At 41.7% G+C, this 19,533-nt stretch overlaps 2 protein-coding genes and 1 pseudogene across 2 annotated transcripts in view; 2 read left to right on the top strand and 1 right to left on the bottom strand.

Annotated features, from left to right (window-relative positions):
• The window catches only part of LOC112140470 (thyrotropin receptor), a 12,275-nt gene extending 3,851 nt beyond the window's left edge, over positions 1–8,424 (top strand). The window contains exons 7-11 of the mRNA XM_024263428.2: positions 1,302–1,370; positions 1,517–1,594; positions 1,895–2,083; positions 6,069–7,077; positions 7,153–8,424. Coding sequence (XP_024119196.1) covers positions 1,302–1,370; positions 1,517–1,594; positions 1,895–2,083; positions 6,069–7,077; positions 7,153–7,347 — 1,540 coding nt within the window. The 3' untranslated portion in view covers positions 7,348–8,424. The remainder of the gene's footprint in view (positions 1–1,301; positions 1,371–1,516; positions 1,595–1,894; positions 2,084–6,068; positions 7,078–7,152) is intronic.
• A 2,120-nt stretch (positions 8,425–10,544) lies between these two features.
• LOC112140472 lies at positions 10,545–13,761 on the bottom strand (annotated as a pseudogene).
• Positions 13,762–16,173: 2,412 nt separating this feature from the next.
• LOC118598310 (zinc finger BED domain-containing protein 4-like) lies at positions 16,174–17,021 on the top strand. Its single transcript, XM_036210941.1, has 2 exons — positions 16,174–16,222; positions 16,334–17,021. Exons 1-2 carry the CDS (start codon positions 16,181–16,183, stop codon positions 16,994–16,996), a joined length of 705 nt encoding a protein of 234 aa, XP_036066834.1. The 5' UTR covers positions 16,174–16,180; the 3' UTR covers positions 16,997–17,021.
• Positions 17,022–19,533: the final 2,512 nt, after the last annotated feature.

The following is a 19,533-nucleotide window of genomic DNA, read 5'->3' as shown; positions in this document are numbered from 1 at the left end:
CAGAACATTTGAAGCTGAAAACAATTAAGTTTACTTCTGAATAACAAAGAGTTTTGGACATTTTACATTTTGTTTTGGCTGAACACCAATATTTTTTTCAAAATGTTTTATTTGGGTTTCAAATATGTATGGGCTTTATTTGGCTCCATACAGGAGCTCTTCCTGATTTTCTCTATAGAGGGGGCCAAAAGTCACACAAAACTCTAAATGACACACAATTTCACAAGCATGCTGCTAGCTTAAGTCTACAACAAACCTTTAAGCTTTAACCTTGTGAAGTGGCGACCATCTTGAATTTAAAAAAACAAGTTTTAGTACCAGCTACTGACAGAAACACGACCTAGAGATTTTTATAAATCGTTTCCTAACTTCTCAGGCATCATTGGGAAGCTATTGGCAAAAGTCTTGCCATTATAAGTCGTAGATTTTGATCAGCTCATAAAAGTGGCGTACTCTTATTACAACTACATACTTCAATGGATTACTATGAAAAATGAATGTGTTGATCCCAGGCTGAAGCTGGAACAAATATTATAACATAGGATATGAATTTATAAAGAATGTGGGCGTGGTTAGCAAATGACTTCAGTTTCTAATGAAATTCAAAAACTTACTTTTGCCAATTTTCATGAAACTCACGTCAATCTATTTGTTGACTCTGGGAGAACATTACATAAAAAAGTTGCTATGGAGATAAAACCAATGGGAAAGCTGCCATTTTAAAGAAAAAGTGTTTTTTCATAAAAAAAAAATGAAGTCAAACAAATGTTTGATTGACAGATTTCAATTGGCCCACTTTAAAGTATTAGGGGTGTGGCCTTCAACAAACTCCCTCCTGATTGGGGAGAGTGGTTCCCGTAGAGAAGTTGACTCTACCAACTTCGACCAATCACTGCTTACTGACATCGTCTGGCTCCAATATGGCGACTTCTGTTCTGACTTCATTGTCATAAATCCAGCCAATGAACTATTAATGTTTAATTTTAGTTCACTGATGGGACAGTAACTAAACTATATTTAAATGCAGGTATTTTTTTTTTAAAACAAAGTTTAATTCAAGACATTTGAGTAACTCAACAATTAAATAATCAAAACTGTTTTCCACTTTGAAATTATTCAAATCCTGTTTCATTAATTTCTTAAACGTTAATGTAGTTTTTGATTTGTCACTTTAGTCTTCCACACTAAACCCTCTCAGTGAAGCAATGGCTGTAATACGTATAGCATGTGGGGATGCAGCAGTTTGGGATTTCCTCCGTATACCTGGAGAGTTTTAACAGTGACTGATTTCTTTTTCCCAGAATCCTCAGTGGTAACGGCATGAAGAAGATTGAGAGTTTGGCCTTTAACGGGAGCAGATTGGAGGAAGTGTACGATTCCTGAAGTTACTGTACAGCAACGATGATGAACAAGAACAAAATCAACAAATTAATACCAAATCTTGTTTGTAAACTTTTCACACATTAGTGATCAGAAGTCAGAACAAAAACAGTCACGCTCTGTGCTTGTGTTTCAGAGACCTGAGCAGGAACAAGGATTTGGGACATCTGGATGACTTTGCGTTTTCTGGTGTGATTGGAGGTCCGACTCACCTGTGAGTGTCTGACAAGAACGGATGTTTGGCTGAAACTGATCTGCAGCTTAAGTTCTTCAGACTTCATTAGGACAGCCCAGCTTTTTCACTCTCCGTTAGTGCAGGAGAATGAGCTGACAATCAGAGGATTGAATAGCTGCATGTTGTTGGAGATGCTTTTGAAAAAAGTAAGGAAGACATGAGATCCCTGATCCAGTCTCACAGTGAGAGGATCAGTCAGACAGCATTGATGCTTCCAGTTTCAAAATGATTCCTGACCCTGAAAGAGCATTTTTCCAACTGTTTGTGCTGTTCCTGCAGAGACCTCTCGGAGACCAGAGTCAGCTCCCTGCCCCCCCTCGGCATGGAGGCCCTTGAGAAGCTCCGAGCTGAAAGCGTCTGGGCTTTGGAGGTCATGCCCCCCTTCAGCGCCTTTCCTCACCTGCAGAGAGCCGAGCTGACCTTCCCGAGCCACTGCTGCGGACTGCAGACGCTCCAAAGGTGGAGAGGGTGAGCTCTCCACAAACCAAACACAGAACAGAAGCAGGTCTGCAGTGACTGAAAACAGCCATTACTGCCCTCATTACTCACTTTACAAAGACTCACCTCAATGAAAACTGTGTTATTGGTGTATTAAACATGCACTCAAAAAAATAGATGTTCAATTTACTTAAAGGAGCCATACCATGATCTTCTTAAGCCTTTCAGAGTGAACTATATCCATATATATGATCATATATGACCTTTGGAATACTAAAACACCAATTAATTTATGAAATATTAGTAGTTTTTTGTGAGTTTTTTCCTACCCACAAGTAAAACGACTCGATTCCTGAAGCTCCGCCTGGCGCTGTGTGCGGCTACAATCCATTGTTAGATTTACTAATGAAAAATTAAATTAATATGACTGGTTTAAGTTGAAAGTACTTAATGCGGATAAGGTAAATCAACCTTTGTAAGCATCCTTCAATTTACTCAAAACTTTGTGTTGTACAAAATAAAATTTTTTATTTCCACTTTAAACAATTGAGTTGTGTTGACTTGATTAAGTAAATCAAACATATTTTATGAGTGTAAGAATGACAATCTAGATTAAATAAATACAACTTGAATTCTGTACATAGTCTTAAAGATTTCAAGGCTTTACAGAAATCCACATTAAAAATTACGCCAAAAGATTACATCCATCCATCTTCCTGACTGCTTCTTCCCTTTCGGGGTCGCGGGGGTGCCGGAGCCTATCCCGGCTACTGAAGGGCGAAGGCGGGGTTCACCCTGGACAGGTCTCCAGCCTGTCGCAGGGCCTCAATCACACCCATCCACATCTCACATTCACACCTAGGGACAATTTAGAGTCACCAATGAACCTATGAAGCATGTTTTTGGACGGTGGGAGGAAGCCGGAGTCCCCGGTGAAAACCCACGCATGCACGGGGAGAACATGCAAACTCCACACAGAAAGGTCCCAGCCGGGAGTCGAACCGGGGCCTTCTCGCTGTGAGAGCGCTAACCACTGCACCACCGTGCAACACAGACAAATTTCAACTTCTGTGTCATAGAAATGACAGTTTTTTTTTTAAATGTTGTCAAAACAACTGCATAATTGAAGACTCCACAGAAGATCTGAGCGGGGTTTGAACAAATATCTACAATGGCCCTGATGTTCAAATTCAGTTCAATTCAGTTTTATTTCTATAGCCCAATATCACCATATATTCGTCTCAGTGGGCTTAACTGTACAAAGACATAAACTCAGTCATAAAATATGAACTGTTGCTGGTTGCTAAACTAAACGAACTAAATTAACCTGGCATTCCTACCCTTAGACCCTCTTTCTCTGAGAGGAAAAACTTCTAAAAAAAACAATTTGGGGAACAAATAAGAAACCTCAGGGATGTCCACGTGAAGGAGAGATCCTCCCCCAGGACGGACAGGAGATGTACTGGGACTGTTAAAGAAGAATCGGCTTATCTAACAAGCAGATGGGCTTCATCCAGATGGGCTGGAGGACAGCTGGGGATGCAAGACGTGCCAGAGCCATGGTCCACTGCCAGGAACAGACAAGCCACCTGGAATCTCTCCCACTCCGAGACACAAAACGTGCCGGTGACGAGGTCCACTGCCAGGAACAGGAGCACCGACAAGCCTCCTGGAAACTGAAGTCTCTCCCGCTCTCCTCGGAGGGGAGTGGGAGAGAAGAAACAACACATGAATCCCACTGCACCAACAGAGCTTATCGTAAAATAACTAATAAAGAATAGAGGAGAAGCTTCTAACTACTAGCAGCCTTTCATATTAAATTGTAGAGAATCTACACATTTTTTAGCATTTCAAGCAAATATTGTAGAAATATGTAAATTATAATTACAATTATTCCTCCAAACTTCATTATAGTGGGGAAGCATTATGTTAATTATTCTCTGATTACTAGCTAGCCTGGCAGAACGCCTGTCCAAAGAGGAATGTTTTAAGGCTAGTTTTGAAGGTAGAAACTGTGCTGGCCTCTCTGACATGAGCTGGGAGCTTATTCCATAGAACAGGGGCTTGATGGCTGAAGGTTCTACCTCCAACTGTACTTTTAGAAATTCTAGGAACTACAAGCAGTCCAGCATTTTGTGAACGAAGTGTTCTGACTGGTTGGTAAGGAACTATGAGATCTCTAATATAGGATGGGGCCACACCATTCAGGGCCTTATAGGTTAACAGGAGGATTTTGAACTTGACTCTAAATTGAACTAGGAGCCAGTGGAGAGAAGCTAACAAGTCACAACAACAAATCAATTTTGACCATCACTTCTACCAAAACTTACCTGGAATGAACTACCAACACTGGACATGCTTTGCACTCGTCAACATCACAACATTTCACTTTCATTTCTGGAAATGACTTTTGTTTTCTGGAACGTTTTATTTTTGTTGCTTCTTTTTTTAAAAAGAAATGTATTTGATTTCTAAAATGTAATATTATTTTTGTATTATTTGTTTTTTTCTGGAGTCACTCCTTCTCTGACTCTTGGACAGGATGGGGCAACCCTCATGGGGGGTCGACCTCTGATCGGAAGCAAACAGCTTTGATCAGATCAAACCACACAGCTTTAACTGTATATGAGAACTGGACTGAGTGAGTGCGACATCACTCAAACTGGTTTACTCCCAGCTCCAACAGTTCAGGCACCATTTTTTGTGATACTCAGACGTGTTGGAGCTGCTTTGATGTCTTTGATCTGGTGAAAAATTAAAAACTAAAAAATAAAATGAAATGAATTTTTTTTATTTAGTACAACACAAAGTTATAAGTAAACTGAATGATACTCCCAAAGGTTGATTTAACTTATTCATGTTAAATAATTTCAACTTAAACCAGTCATGTTAATTTAACTTTTCATTAGTAAATCTAACATAAGTATGTTGATTTCATTCAACTTAACATTTTTAATTAGCATTTAATTGTTGTGATTTCATTTAATTCACTTCAAACTGAACTGCTGCCATTTGGTTGGAGCTGGAAGTAAAGGAGTTTGAGTGATGTCACAGTCACTCAGTCCAGTTCTCATATACAGTAATGCTCTGCACACAAACAGAGCGATGGATGGCGTGGAGTCGTCTAGTTTAAGAGATGTTAGTTTGATTCCTGGCTACTTCAGTCCCATTCAGGGTTCCCCTTTAGCAACATAATGAACCCTTAGTTGGGTTAAGAGGCATCAACACTTTGCCATTTCTGGAGAGCATTTTTGTTCACCATTGTAGAAACAGCAACAAGCTGGTTCTGTTCTTTTCTGAATAGCTGCCTGCTTCAGCTCCTGGAGCCTGCAGAGCCTTTTGTCCAGGACGGAGCGCTGCAGATGGAGCTTTGTTCCTTTAGGGCAACAACCTTGAAGAATATCCTCAATCAAGTCCTTTCCTGTGTCTAAAAGAAGCCACTAAGATTTTTAAAGTTTCAATGCCATGTGCAAAAATGACTATTACTTTGTATTTGGTTTCTTCTTATTGTTATTTAAAGACTAGCTAGCAAACTCTGCTGTAGCGAACTCCATTGTAGCAAGCAAGCGAAGTTTGCTGTTGTAAGCTAGCAAGCTCCGCTGTAGCGAGCTCAAATGTAGCAAGTGAGTGAGCTCTGTTGTACCAAGCTAGCGAGCTCCTCTGTATCAAGCTAGCTAGCATTGTCCACTGGGCGGCTGGCTAGCGTAATTCCACTTTAAAACTATATGGGGCCCACCTGGCCTTACTGGCTGAGGAGGGGTTGTAAGCTAGCGGGAGAGAGTGTAGGTATCCTGGGATATCATTGTGGGATCACTTCAGCACCAACTGTCCCGCCCACAGCCCAGCTGCAGATTTCTGATGGGCTGAACTTCTTGTTGGGTTTCAGTGGAAGGAGCTAATGACCTTCATAAAAAGAGGCTGTTCTTCCTTCTGATCACAGATGATATCCCGATTGCTGAACTGTTGATGGATTTTCTTCTGCTGATGGTCTCCTCCCTTGTGGTTTGTGTTGAAGGCGCTCTCAGGAGGTGGTCTGCAGCCTGATCAGGGCTGCTTTAGGGATGCAGCAGGATTCGTCTGCAGGCTCCTCACAGAGGTCTCTCAGCGGTGGTTCAGAGTTCACACCACACAACAACAGTCAGAGCTGCTCAACCAGAGGAGCGTTTTCATCTGCAGAGCGTCTGCTCCAGGACTTTGACCTCTCCATGTGCGCGGACACTGACAGCAGACCCTCGTGCACACCGACGCCGGACGCGCTGAACCCCTGTGAGGACGTGATGAGCCGGGCCTTCCTCAGAGTTCTGGTCTGGGTAGTTAGTCTAGTTGCCATTTCAGCCAACTTGTTAGTGCTGCTGATCCTGCTGAGCTGCCAGCAGAAGCTGTCCGTCACACGGTTCCTCATGGGTCATCTGGCCTTCGCTGACGGCTGCATGGGGACGTACCTGCTGCTCATCGCGTCCGTGGACTTTTACACGCGCTCCCATTATCATCGCTACGCTGTCGCCTGGCAGACAGGAAGTGGCTGCAGTCTGGCGGGGGTGTTGTCCGTGTTTGCCAGTGAGTTATCAGTGTACACGCTAACGTCAATCAGCGTGCAGCGCTGGCACGCCATCTTTAACGCCATGAGGCCTCATAGGAAGATGAGGCTCCGGCACGCTGCAGCGCTAATGCTCATTGGCTGGCTGCTCTGCATCACAGCTGCCGTGCTGCCATTGGTCGGTGTGAACACCTACCAGAGAGTAAGCATCTGCCTCCCCATGGACACCAAGAGCACGGCCGCCCGAGCGTACCTGGTCTCCGTCCTGACTGCCAACCTGGTTGCCTTCATGGTGGTGTGCTTGTGTTACCTTCACATCTACTGCATGGTGCACAACTCTCTGCACGCCTCCAGCAGATCCGATAACAGCATGGCCAAACGCATGGCTGCTCTGATCTTCACCAACTTCCTCTGTCTGGCTCCCGTCTGCTTCTATGGCTTATCTGCAGCCTTCAACCATCCGCTGATGACCTTCACAGACTCCAAGGTTTGTCGGATTCTGTCCCTTCAACCAAACATGTCAGCTTTTAAAGCTAAGACTGCTTCCTGTTTGCCTCCTCAGGTGCTCCTGGTGCTTTTCTACCCCCTCAACTCCTGTGTGCACCCCTTTTTTTATGCCATCCTCACCAAGGCGTTCCACAGGGACACCCTGATGCTGCTGAGTCGCATGGGGCTATGTCAGCGGCAGGCACACCTGTATCGGAGCCGGCTCTTCAACGTCAGCCCCCACATTTACAGAGGGTCACCCCCACAGTAGGACAGCATCTGCTCCTCACATCCCACAGTTGGCGCTGCAGTCTGGCCCAATCACAACCGGCTCTGTCCACCTCGACTGAAGGCCTTCAAAAACTGTTCTGAGTCCTCAGAACTCAAGTAGTCTCCTTCAGTATAAAAAGAAAATCTTTAATGGCTGAGTCGCTCTGAAAGATGCATCGACCGTCTCATGAAAGCAAGAAGGAGCCAGCCACAGTGTAAAACCTTCTCCGTGGTGGACCATAACAGGCAGACATCCACAGAGGAAACCCGTGATGAGGCCGTGTGTGTACAATCGCCTTTCTCCGTCAACATGCTGTCCAAACACTTACGGGTTTCAGTTTAATAAATGATGACGTTTCATCACTTCACTTTAAATACTTTGTGTTATTAATTCTATTTCGGATGAATGAGCTCCTCTGACTGATGACCTATTCAATTCAACACGTTAAAGTGTGACGTGAAACACGAGAGGTCCCAAAGAGGTCATTGTCTCCATCAACCAGAAGAGAGGCCTTCATTAAATAATGTTGAAAAACATCCAGTGACGTTAACGTCCTCTTCTCATTATACCGGGCACATCAGCAGGGTGTTTCTGCCCGGTATTTGCAGCACCATGCATGAGCCCAGAAGCTGTGGACGTCAGATATGGTTTAATGATGGGGCTAAGCAGGCTGTTTAGTAGCCGCAGTCCCTGTTTAGTATCATGTAGAACAGGAGTGTTAAAATCAATCCCACAAGGGGCAAAATCCAAAACACAACTTAGGTCACGGGCAGGAGAAACATTTATTGAACACTCTAAAACTACATTTTTAAACCTGTAACTTTTAAACAAAATTATGAAATGCATATATAGCATTACCTGAGACATTAACTTTGACATGTGTGATATAGAAGAAAAGTTGCAAAAAGAAACTCTTCAGGTTGAACTTCATATAAGACAACAATTTCCGACTTTTAAACATCTTTGAACCTGAAATCTCTTATTGATGTGTCATTAAATGACTTCTGGACATGTTTGTTGTGTCAAAGTTTTTTAACTTTCCGGTTAATATTGATAGTTAATATTGTTGTATAAAATGTACCCAGTAAAACATTGTGATTAATAACAACACAAAAATGTGATTAATCACATTTTTTTTTTAATAGATTGACAGCAGTAAATAACAATAAATGTTCTGATTGTACAGTTTTGAATGTGATTTATATTGGGATTATTCACAGAAAATCAGTGGTCGCCAAATAAAGTAAACAAAATTATCGCAACTAATCGCAATAACTTCTTCCTCAGGTTTGCGATTAATTCGTTAATTTTTTTCAATCAATTCCTAAAAATAATTTATATCGTGATATACAATTTTTCCCATATTGCCCAGCACTACAGCCCACCAGATCTAATCCATATGAAAAACAGCTTCTCAGTAACTAATGGATTTGTTAGAACTAAAGTTCTCGTTGAAAACTTTGACCCTTCGTTTCCCCACATTCAACAATAACAAAGGAAACTCTTTAATAAATGTTTGTCCTGAAATGAGTTAATGGAGAACAACAACAAAACAGATTTCCCCACATTTGTGAAGCGGCACAAAGGAAGTTCCAAATGCTTCGCAGAAATGCAAAAGCTTCAGCAAAACGAAAAACAAAACAGAAACCTGAGAAAATCTGCTTCACATTTTCAGGTTTGAAGGAGCACAAAAGTCTAAACTGTTCTTCAGGTTTATGTTTCTGGAGTCCAGGAGAGCTGCAGAGAAAACCAGGCCGCTTTTTCATCTTTTCAGTTGCAGAGGCAGCTCAGGAGCTTCAGGAAGGCAAAGGGTTTGGGCAGCGTGGAACACCACATTCCATCAAAACACAAGGAACACAATGAGACTGCAGCATTCAAACACCTCGAAGTGATTCATCAAGGAGCCTGACCCGGTTTGCATGTGTGCGTCATGTGAACACTCAGGTCCTCATTAAAAGCAAAGCACTCGAAGAACACAAACGAGAAGAAGGATGTGGGGCCTCTTCACCCTCTGGAGCGTCTTTTGTCGAGTTTAATCCACTTTTCACTCTGAACATTCGAGCGGTTCCAAGAGAGAATAGTTTTCAAAGTTCAGGTTTGTGCATACATGTTGTCAAACAGAAAACAGGATTACATCAGATTATTTTATATTGTTTTTAGGGCCAGGAATTGATACAAAAAATTAACTAAATTGCAAACTTGGACAAAATTAATCACAATTAATTGCTATAATTTCTTGTTTAGTGAAAGTGTTTGCCAAGCACTAAATATCTACAAATAATCATATGAAAACTCAACATTTAGAACATTTATTTTTAATTAGTGTTGTCAATCGATTACAAAATAATTGGATTATTTGCACTTTGGTGTTGTGATTAATCACGATTAATCACAATGTTTTCCCAGGTAAAATGTATATGTACAATATGGCACCGGACCACCGATTGAATAGTCCTCTTTTTTGTGAAAAAGTGATGTAAACCACAAATATAACAAAAAAAAGTACTAAAAACGAATTGAATATTTATTTATTTTCTAGTTGACCATGGTTTAAGCGGGATAATGCCTGACAAAATATTTTAACGCACCCCGTGGAAGCCTGAACTGCAGAGTTAAACCGAAGGACTGTTTCTTTGATTTATTTTACAAACTCTTTTAAGGAAATAATTTTTAAAGTAACAATATGTCTTCTAAAACATTGTTTTTTTTCTTCTACTTCTGGAATAAGGTGTAGTGCTGTAGCGTGATCACCACCTAGTGTCCAAACTGAAACGTCCTCCAGGAGAAGCAGAACAATGTTTCCAATGTTAATGATCTGAACATTTTAGTTAGAACTTCTCCTTTAGAGAATCCATGTAACACTGGATGATATTAACAATCTCATTATTTCACTGATACATTTACAGTATGTGAACTGGATCAGATTAATATAAATGTATTCATAACATATAGTAGATTATTGATGTATTTCTAAACAAATGTGTTTAAATGTGTAAACTAAAAATTGACTTGAATTGAAGAATTGAAAGAATTGGAAAAAAATCAGAATCTAATCTTTTCTGTAAATCATAACCGATACCCAGCCCTATTAGTGCGTCTTTCAAACTTTAAGGATAAAAAAACAGCAAAACAAGCCCTTAGGGACAGCTTTAAGGTCAAAATAGGAAAGAAGAGGAGGAAAAAGTGGACTCACAGCAGAGGTTTGCCTGTTTTATTTACATTCATTTACTTGGAAATTCACAAGGCTAGGGTTAGGATACCGGTGCGGTTCATGTCTTTCTACTGATTTGTGGCCCTGAGGTTGGGGACCCCTGATTTGATGTCAATCAATTGGGGTCAAATTGGCCAGCACGTCAAAAAGCTGGAAACACCAAAAACGTACATTTTTGACGCGGAGGGTCCTTATCAATATGTGATCAGTTGGGAATTAAAATGTGTTGCAATATGTTACCAGCGCAAGATAACATCGGACTGTTAATAACAACAATATCAAATGATCTGGAGGGCCGGATCCGGCCCCCGGGCCTTGACTGTGATGTGTGTGCTGTAGGGTGATCCTCTATCTTCATCCTGGTTGATCTTCTCTGCAGCCTTCACTGTTCCTGAGATATCTGTGCAGCTCTGTCACTTTGGTTTGCATGGTTGCATGGAGAACACGGTGCTATGAGCATTTCTGATCACCTTTAATCTCTCAGTGGTCTTCAGATCAGCACAGATGATGCTAGTTATTCTGACTGGCAGTGATGACAAATACAACTCTGCCCTCTTGTGGTCTTTTGAGGAACTGCAACATATGAAGCCTCTTGGTTTGGGTGAAGTTCAGAAACAGGTGTTTGCTCCCACCCACCGGCAGGATAGGCTCAGATTTGAAGAGCAAACTTAAGGAGGTAGCGAGAACTGCCTCTTGCTGTTCCTCGTGTTCCGGGTCTGAGCTGGTATCCGTCTCAGAGCGCGTCTCTGGACTTCAAAGCGTCTCGCACCATGATGCTGTACACAGACCTGTACACCCTCAACACATCGAGGGCTGAGGGCCGAAGTTTGGGCTCCTCCCTCTTGCACTCATCGTGGACCTGAAAGAGGTGGAAGTGGACCAGATCTCCTCCTCGGACCCCTCCCATGATGAAGCGGGTCACGTCCGGAACTTTCCAGATGTCCGTCTTCTCGTCGTATCCAGGCATGAGGTCATCTGATAACGACTTGTTGCAGAAAGGCCAGAGCTGCTCCGGAGCCACAAAGTCTCCGGTGAGCTCCTGGTGTCCGAACTTCACCAGCAGGCCTCCGCCCACATCCACCTTGGGCAGCGCGTCCAGGTCGTTGACCACCAGCCGGAAGTCGCTGGTCAGCAGAAACTGAGAGAGCGTTTTCTCCAGGCTGTAGGAGTCACACACGACCCGCCGGCCCCCCAGGGCTGTTATGGAGGAAGTGCAGGATGGACACGTAGTCCAGAGCCAGCCTCAGACGGATCTGCCACGTGTCATGAAACTGATGCTGCTCCTGAGCGAAAACCCCCTCCAGGTTCAGCAGAGAGCAGTGAAGGTGGTACTCCGTCACAAAGCTGTGGTCCTCTGCACAAAGGCCCACCAGCTGCACCACTGCCGTATCCTGCAAGGCCTGGAGCATGCCCATTCCATGCAGGAAGTCCTCCAAGTAATCCTGGGAGGCCAGTCTGCACAGCGCCACCTTTTGGCCGCTCCACTCTGCTAGATACACCTGCAGAGAGACGAGTGTTTTCAGAGTGAAATGATTCAAAAAAGGAGCCGACCCACATGGTCTGCTCACAAATGCACCGCCTCAGAAACTAGCTAAAACAAGAAAACAATCGTATTAGTGAAGACTCCTCCACTCACTGGTTATGTCCAAATCCCTCCCTAATCCCTAACTACTAAAAAACATATCTAGTGCCCTGGATTTTAATGCAATTCCAACACATGATGACAAACATGATGATTTCCTCAAGTAAACACTTAATAAATAAGACCATTTTACAAAGACTTCATGAATCCACTGTGTTCCAAACATGACAACTTGGATGACTTATTGAATAAAATAAATAAAGATACATTTTTATATGAAAAATTGCTCAAACCCAATGCATTGTGGTTTATATCTGCCAATCGAGTGAGAATCCATGCACACTGGTTTTCACAGAGACTTCTGGGAAATCTACTAAGGCACTGGATTTTGGAATTGTAGATTCAGAGACCCCGAAAAAATGGCAAACGCCCAAAATAGTTGAGTAGTGAGGGAATTTGGACACAACCTTTGCCTTTTGAAATGTAAAATAAACATTTTCTTTTGAAAAAGATGATCTAAAAAGGAAACATAAAAAAAAAGTTCAAACTAGAATTTTTGAAACAAAAAAGAAGAAATTTGGAAATATGGAAAAAACTGGTATTGACTGTATAAGAGAAATGGACTGAGTGAGTGTGACATCACCCATAGAAAATGACTCACTTTAGGCTCCAACCAAATGAGGACAATCGACATTTCAGGATATGGACATCGCCATGTTGGAACCAGAAATTGTTAGTAAGCAGTGATTGGTCCCAGCCAGTCTGTCATTGTTTCTCTGATAACCACTTTGACCAATCAGGAGAGAGCTTGTTGTAAGGCCACACCCCTACCTCTGAAAGCAGGCTCAGGAGAATCTATCAAACGTTTTGAACGTTTAATACACGTGTCAAAGTCAAGGCCCGGGGGCCGGATCCGGCCCTCCGGATCATTTCATATTATTGTTATTAATGGCCCGATGTTATCTTGCGCTCATTTATAACTTGTTTGATTTTGACAAAATATATTTTTATGGAGAGTAAAATATTAAAAGTTATTTAAGGTTTAAGTTGATTTATTCTGGAATAATATTCCTGCCTTTTTATTATTCATTATGTTATAAAGTTACAGTTTTAAGGTTTTTAAATTTGGAATTATACTAGCTTTTTGGACTATTTGGGCATTTACTAAGATTTTTTAGGCTATTTTTCAGTTTAGCTAATATTTACACACTAGCTGTTTGACTAATTCCATTTTTTTAATCTATTTTGAAGATAAGCTATTTTTTCAGCTGCATTTTAACTTTTTTGGCTAACCTAAGTTTTTTTTTTGTTTTTTAGGCTAATTTAGCAAAACAAATCAAAAGATGATCAGAGAGGGACTTTAAACCTTTGACATGATTTCAGGGGAGTCTGTACCTTCAGCAGTTGAGGATCAACCCCTTTCATTTTGGGTTCAGGAACAGGAGGCAGGAGAACCACCATCAACCTGGAGAAATAAAGGAAATCATAACCAAACATTACCTTCACAAACAACATGCTGAAACAAACACACACTGTGAGGCAGAAAAACAAACGTTTTCCAAACACTCACTTCTCCTGCCAGGAAAGAGGTCTAGAGGAAGACCAAAGAGGAGGTTTATGGATGCAGTGAATGAAGACATGAAGGTGGCTGGTGTTAGAGTGGAGGATGCTGAAGACAGGCTTAGATGGAGGAAACTGATTCACTGTGGCGACCCCTGAAGGGAAAAGCCGAAAGGAAAAGAAGAAGAAGAAGTTCTAACTTTGAGGTGGGGACTTTGCGGCTCTCGTTGGATTTTAGTCTAGAGCAAACTGTATCGTATGAATCTTAGTAACGGCATAACAAAAAATCTACTTTCACCCCCCTTAATATTTGAATTGGCCTTGAATCACTTCGTACTGGTAAAATTGGGCCCCAGTGTGAAAAAGGTTAAGAACCTGTGGTTTAGAAGACGTAATAACTGATGCTATTTCTGCTTGGTCCACAGCAGTAAAGCAGTCTAATGTTACAGATGTTTCTATGGATGCCTAGTCAGCCTGGCTATAATACTAAAGAGAAATCTAAAGTTGAGTAGTAGTAGTAGTAGTAGTAGTAGTAGTAGTAGTAGTAGTAGTAGTAGTAGTAGCGGTGGTGGTGGTGGTAGTGGTAGTGGTAGTGGTAGTAGTAGTAGTAGTAGTAGTAGTAGTAGTTCTCGCTTTACGCAGGGATTTTTTTATAACTTAAGAGGCTACATTTCCAAGCATTCAGAGAGTGCTCTGAGCCGGAACGGCGCCATTTTCTTTCTAACTTACGAGTTATTTGTTTTAGGGCTGCCACGATTATTCGATTAGTCGCGACTACGTCAACGATTAAAATAGTCGACAACTATTTTGGTCGTCGAAGCGTCGTTTTTTGTTTGTTTTTCCTTGTTTTGATCTCAGAAATATGGTGCGCGCTGCCGGGTCTGCCATTCTCTTCACACATGTGCAGTGGTTGTACAGCCGGTTAGCAGTGATGTTACAGGGTAGGCTGGAGTATCAACAACAATACAACAACACGCTAACGGAACTCGAAAATATGGGGAAACATAAGAAAAATAAAAGAAGAAAATTGTCCAATGTACTTTCTTTAAGGCAGAACTTGTGTTCCATGAGATCACTATGGCGGTGCATGAAGATGAAGATGAGTGTGACTGAGTTTGATCACGTTGAACAGAGAGTTTCGTCTGAGCTAACATCGGCGCTAACACAGCTAGCTCTGCCGCGGCAGTTTTCCGGGTGTAAATGGATCCTGTTCGGCTGGCATTAATGCACTGTTTGGAGATAATCCATCAGATCTGCAGCAGATCTGTGTCTACAGTACCTCTCTGTCTGTATAATGAACGTTTCATAATCTGCGCTCTTCTAACCAAACGCCGCGAGGGCGGCGCGGGTTATGAGTTTACACTGGAAACGAACCGCTCGTCCAAGGCTTCATTCATATTCTGCGCCGCGATCATGATTTTGAAACGTTCACCGCGCAGACAGAGAGGCTGTGTGTCGGTATGGATCTGCCGCGGAGTTGTGGAGCGATGTGCGAGTCCCAAAAGTGAAGTAGCTCGCCTAAAAGTCCAGAGCTAGGTTGACAAGTGTGGCATAACATTAGCGGAATAAGCATACAATTAAATGTAGCTTAAAGTCACAAACCGACAACAAACAGCGTAGTAACCACAACATTAAAGAAGTAGCACAGATTTAAGGGCGGTCTACCAAACTAAAAAAATATGTAATTTGGGTCTGTGCATGTGCAGTGGATGTAGGTAGTAGTGATGGGACGAGCAACACTGGTGCGCCAGCACTGTGCCGAGTGCACAAGTGTGAAACCCCGTATCGGTGCGTGTATCGCTTTAACAAAAAAACACGTGACCGATACAGGAAGTGTATCGGTTGGATGTGCCGGCGCCAAATTGTGTTTATAAGGAACCGAACTGCATCAACATGTTGTGGGTTTGTTGTATGGAGAGTAAACTGTTTATTGTGCCTTTTAGAGTTTTGCATTGCTTCTACTCATGGACCGTTCTAGGAAATTTTCCAAAGTCTGGAATATTTTGATCTTTTGACGCCGAATAAGGTAAATCTTTTCCTCCTTTGGCCATTGTTTACTGTTAGTTCTTAATTCAGTGTCTCTACTCTTTTCTACTCAGAGGTTGGATTTTTCTTTCAGATAAATAAACTGTTTTTTTTTATTGTAGGTGAAGTGTCGGCTCTGCTCAACTGAATTGTCTTATATCAATAAGAGCACGTCATCAATGCTGAGGCATTAAAGAGCTCGGCATGGCAGAGAAGAGTCGGCAGACACTCCTGCTGCGAGTACCCCAGGTATGATGACATTCTCACAAACTTTGAATTTTCAAAAATACTTTATTACACACAAAAGGCTTTGTGTAACTTTGCAATATTATTTGTAAAATTACATTCCTTTAACAAGCTTTAAACAAAAATATTTCTTTTTGGCCTCCAGTTCCTAACAAGCAAGTGTTGGATGAGGCTGTGGTCAACATGATCATCAAAGATTCAGGGCGCTCATGCAGGTTGTTGCTCCCTCATATGTTCTACCAAGCAGGAAGGTATGTGTAATAAATGTATGGTTGAATTAATTCATGAGTACTGTGGATAAAAAGACAGACAGACATGCATGTATTCATAAGGTATTACAATATTTGTATGGTTATTTAAAGACCGTCAAGGACTTGGTGGACCAGAAATATGAGGAGGAAAAGGAGAAAACAAAAAAGGACCTCCAGAGTGCCATTGCTGTTACTTTAACAGCTGACATGTGGACCTCCATTAATATGGAGGCATATCTTGCTGTTACTTGCCACAATATGGATCAAGACAGCCATGACTTGCATACATCAGTCTTGGGAGTGCAGCATTTTCCACAGAAACACACTGAAGATAACTTGGCCATGGTTAAAAGGAGCCTTATGGAGGAGTGGGGCATAGCGAGCAAGGTCAGGCGTCTGGTCACTGATGCAGCAGCTAACATGATTTCATGTGCTCGCATACTGCAAATACGGCAAACTATTTGTATTGCCCATTCAATCAATTTACTTGTAAAAAAGTCATGTGACCCCATTACAACACTAACAGATATACGCAACAAAACACGGCAAATTGTGACATACTTTCGATCAAGCACCACGGCCAAAGAAAAGCTTGCTCAAATACAGCAACAGCTGGGAACACCATTGCATAAGTTAATAAACGAGGTGCCAACACGATGGAACAGCACCTACCACATGCTGGAGAGAATAACTGAGCAGAAGGAGGCAGTCTGGGTGTCTTTGGCCTCACTGAGAAATGATATTACTCCACTGACTCCTGAAGATTTGATGTAATTGAAGAGATGCTCAGGGTGCTCTCTCCGTTTGAACAAGCCACAAGAGAACTATCTGAGGAAAAAAGAGTCTCAGGGTCAAAGGTGATTCCTCTGATGAGAATGATCCACATTGAGCTTCAACATCAAGCCTCAACACTAACAAGACCAGCTGCTCAAGAACTGGCAGAAAACCTGAGAAGGAGACTAACTGAGTCCATCTGCAACATGGAATCACTCAGTGTGATGACACTGGCAACACTCTTGGACCCCAGGTTTAAAACAGTCGGCTTCTGTAGTCCATTAAAAGCAACAGAAGCTGTTAAGAGACTGAAGTCTGAGTGTGCTGCTGAAATGAGGAGCCATGAGCCTGACCCAGCGGAAGAACCAAGCTCTTCACATGGATCAGAACCCAGTTCAGGTAAGAAAAACACATTCTTTTGTCCGTTCATATGTAAATTTACGTGGTTTACTGTAGTATCACATGACATGATTCTTTTTCATCGACATGGAAGTTCAGGAGAATAGGATGAACAGCAATTCTACAGCGGATTCCATTGTTGAAGTACAACGCTACTTGGCCGAAGGAAACACACCCAGAACGCAAGACCCATTACAATACTGGAAGAACAACCGGAAAACATATCCACACCTATATCTACTAGCTCTCAAATATCTGTGCACGCCATCTTCATCAGTTCCCTGTGAACGTGTATTTTCGAAGGCTGGAGAACTGGTGTCTAAGAGGAGAAATCGCCTAGGAGCAAAGACACTTCAAAAACTTTTATTCCTCAATAAAAATGTATGAATTAATCCATTTTCAGTGTGTTATTTCATATGATTGAACACTTTGGTTAACAAAATTCCATACATAAGCTAAATATTATAATTCTCAATTTTATTACAGATACATTCGCTGTATTTTACATATTATTATATTATGATTTCAAGGCTGATGTTGGGTTTACAGCATGCAATTTCTTCCATCTTTTCATTTTATTTACCTGCAATGATTTTTTATCTACAGCAGAGGTCACTACTGAGTGACCAACACAGTGTCAATACAGTGTCAACACAGTTTGTGTAATGTGTCAATACACTCCTTGAGGTATTATTATCCCATCACTAGTAGGTAGTGAAAGAATGAAAGAACTGATGTACATTCTAACATCCCCGACTTTTCTCCATTTTTGAAAATATACATTTCCCCACTTTTTTAAAGATGTAATGTCTTAAAGCTCTTTGTGTATCTGGGCATCCTCAAGTTTTTTATGTATAGGGATATCTTCAGTTCAAAGTTGTCATTAGTGTTTTGCTTTAATAAATGGGCCTCAGTGAGCAAATATTTTGAGTGTGTTTATATCTGCTAAAAGCTTTTGAAATACTTTACACATTCATTCATTCTATCATTCATCTTCTAGACCGCTTCTTCCCTTTCGGGGTCGCGGGGGTGCCGGAGCCTATCCCGGCTACTGATGGGCGAAGGCGGGGTTCACCCTGGACAGGTTGCCAGTCTGTCGCATGGCTAATGAGGAACACTGGTCACCCTCTACATGGAGTGTTTGCCGCCCAAAGGAGCAACTTCAGCAACCGCCTGCGCTCTTTGCTATGCTCCACTGAAAGGCCCTACTTTACATATGTTTTATTAAATATACATATTAAAGCTTTAAAAAATACTTGCAGGCTTTTATTAAGTTTTCTGTTGTTGATTCAGATGACCTCATTTGATTTAAGTTTCGTCTTAATGCCAGAAACAAATTAAGGAGAAAAGCTGCATGATTCATTAAAGGCTTAATAAACTACTGTCTTTATTTTTAGTTAGCATATAGCTTAAACACTTCAAGTTTAAAGCCAATTATGGTTAAGATGTGTGTTTTACATCCAGTCGCAGGACGAACTGATTAGTCGACTAATCGAAAAAAACAATCGGAGATTAGTCGACGATTGAAATAATCGTTTGTGGCAGCCCTAATTTGTTTTAGGGAACGTGTTTCAGCGTTAAACCACGGTGCTACTCTGTTTTGTCTAACAAGCTTGAGTTTCAGAGGGGCAACAACATCAAGTGTTCCTCTGAGGGCTTGCATGGTATCATTGACAAACTGATCATTTTCGATGGGGCTTAAAGTGCTCTGAGAATATTTATTCGACATGTTACTAAACACTTGAGAAGTAACTTTTTGTTTAGCTCCTCCTAAATGCTGCTTCATCCTAAGATGTTTTGCGGTTTCTTGATCTTCTTCGGTGCGCAGCCACAATAAAAAGTCGGCAAAATCAGGGGGATTTAACTTTTTCTGTTTAAGTTGCAGCTCAGTTATCAAATTGTTGTCCTAGCACCCTCTGCAAAACTGCATCAACAGGCTTTTGTTCATGCCTCGCTCTGCTACTCCACCTCTTTTCGCTGCATGTCTTAATGCTACCTGAAGACGTTGCAAATAAGCAGATGGTTTTTCACCACCGTCTTGGAAGGTGTCCATAAATTTTGCATAAAGCTCTTCACCGTCCTGCACGGTGCCAAAAGCAGAGTCGATTTGCTGTAAATATACATCAGCTAATGTGTCA

This window comes from Oryzias melastigma, unplaced genomic scaffold (assembly GCF_002922805.2).
Source record: "Oryzias melastigma strain HK-1 unplaced genomic scaffold, ASM292280v2 sc00317, whole genome shotgun sequence".
Lineage (NCBI taxonomy): Eukaryota > Metazoa > Chordata > Actinopteri > Beloniformes > Adrianichthyidae > Oryzias > Oryzias melastigma.
This window is presented reverse-complemented; position numbering and strand designations above follow the sequence as displayed.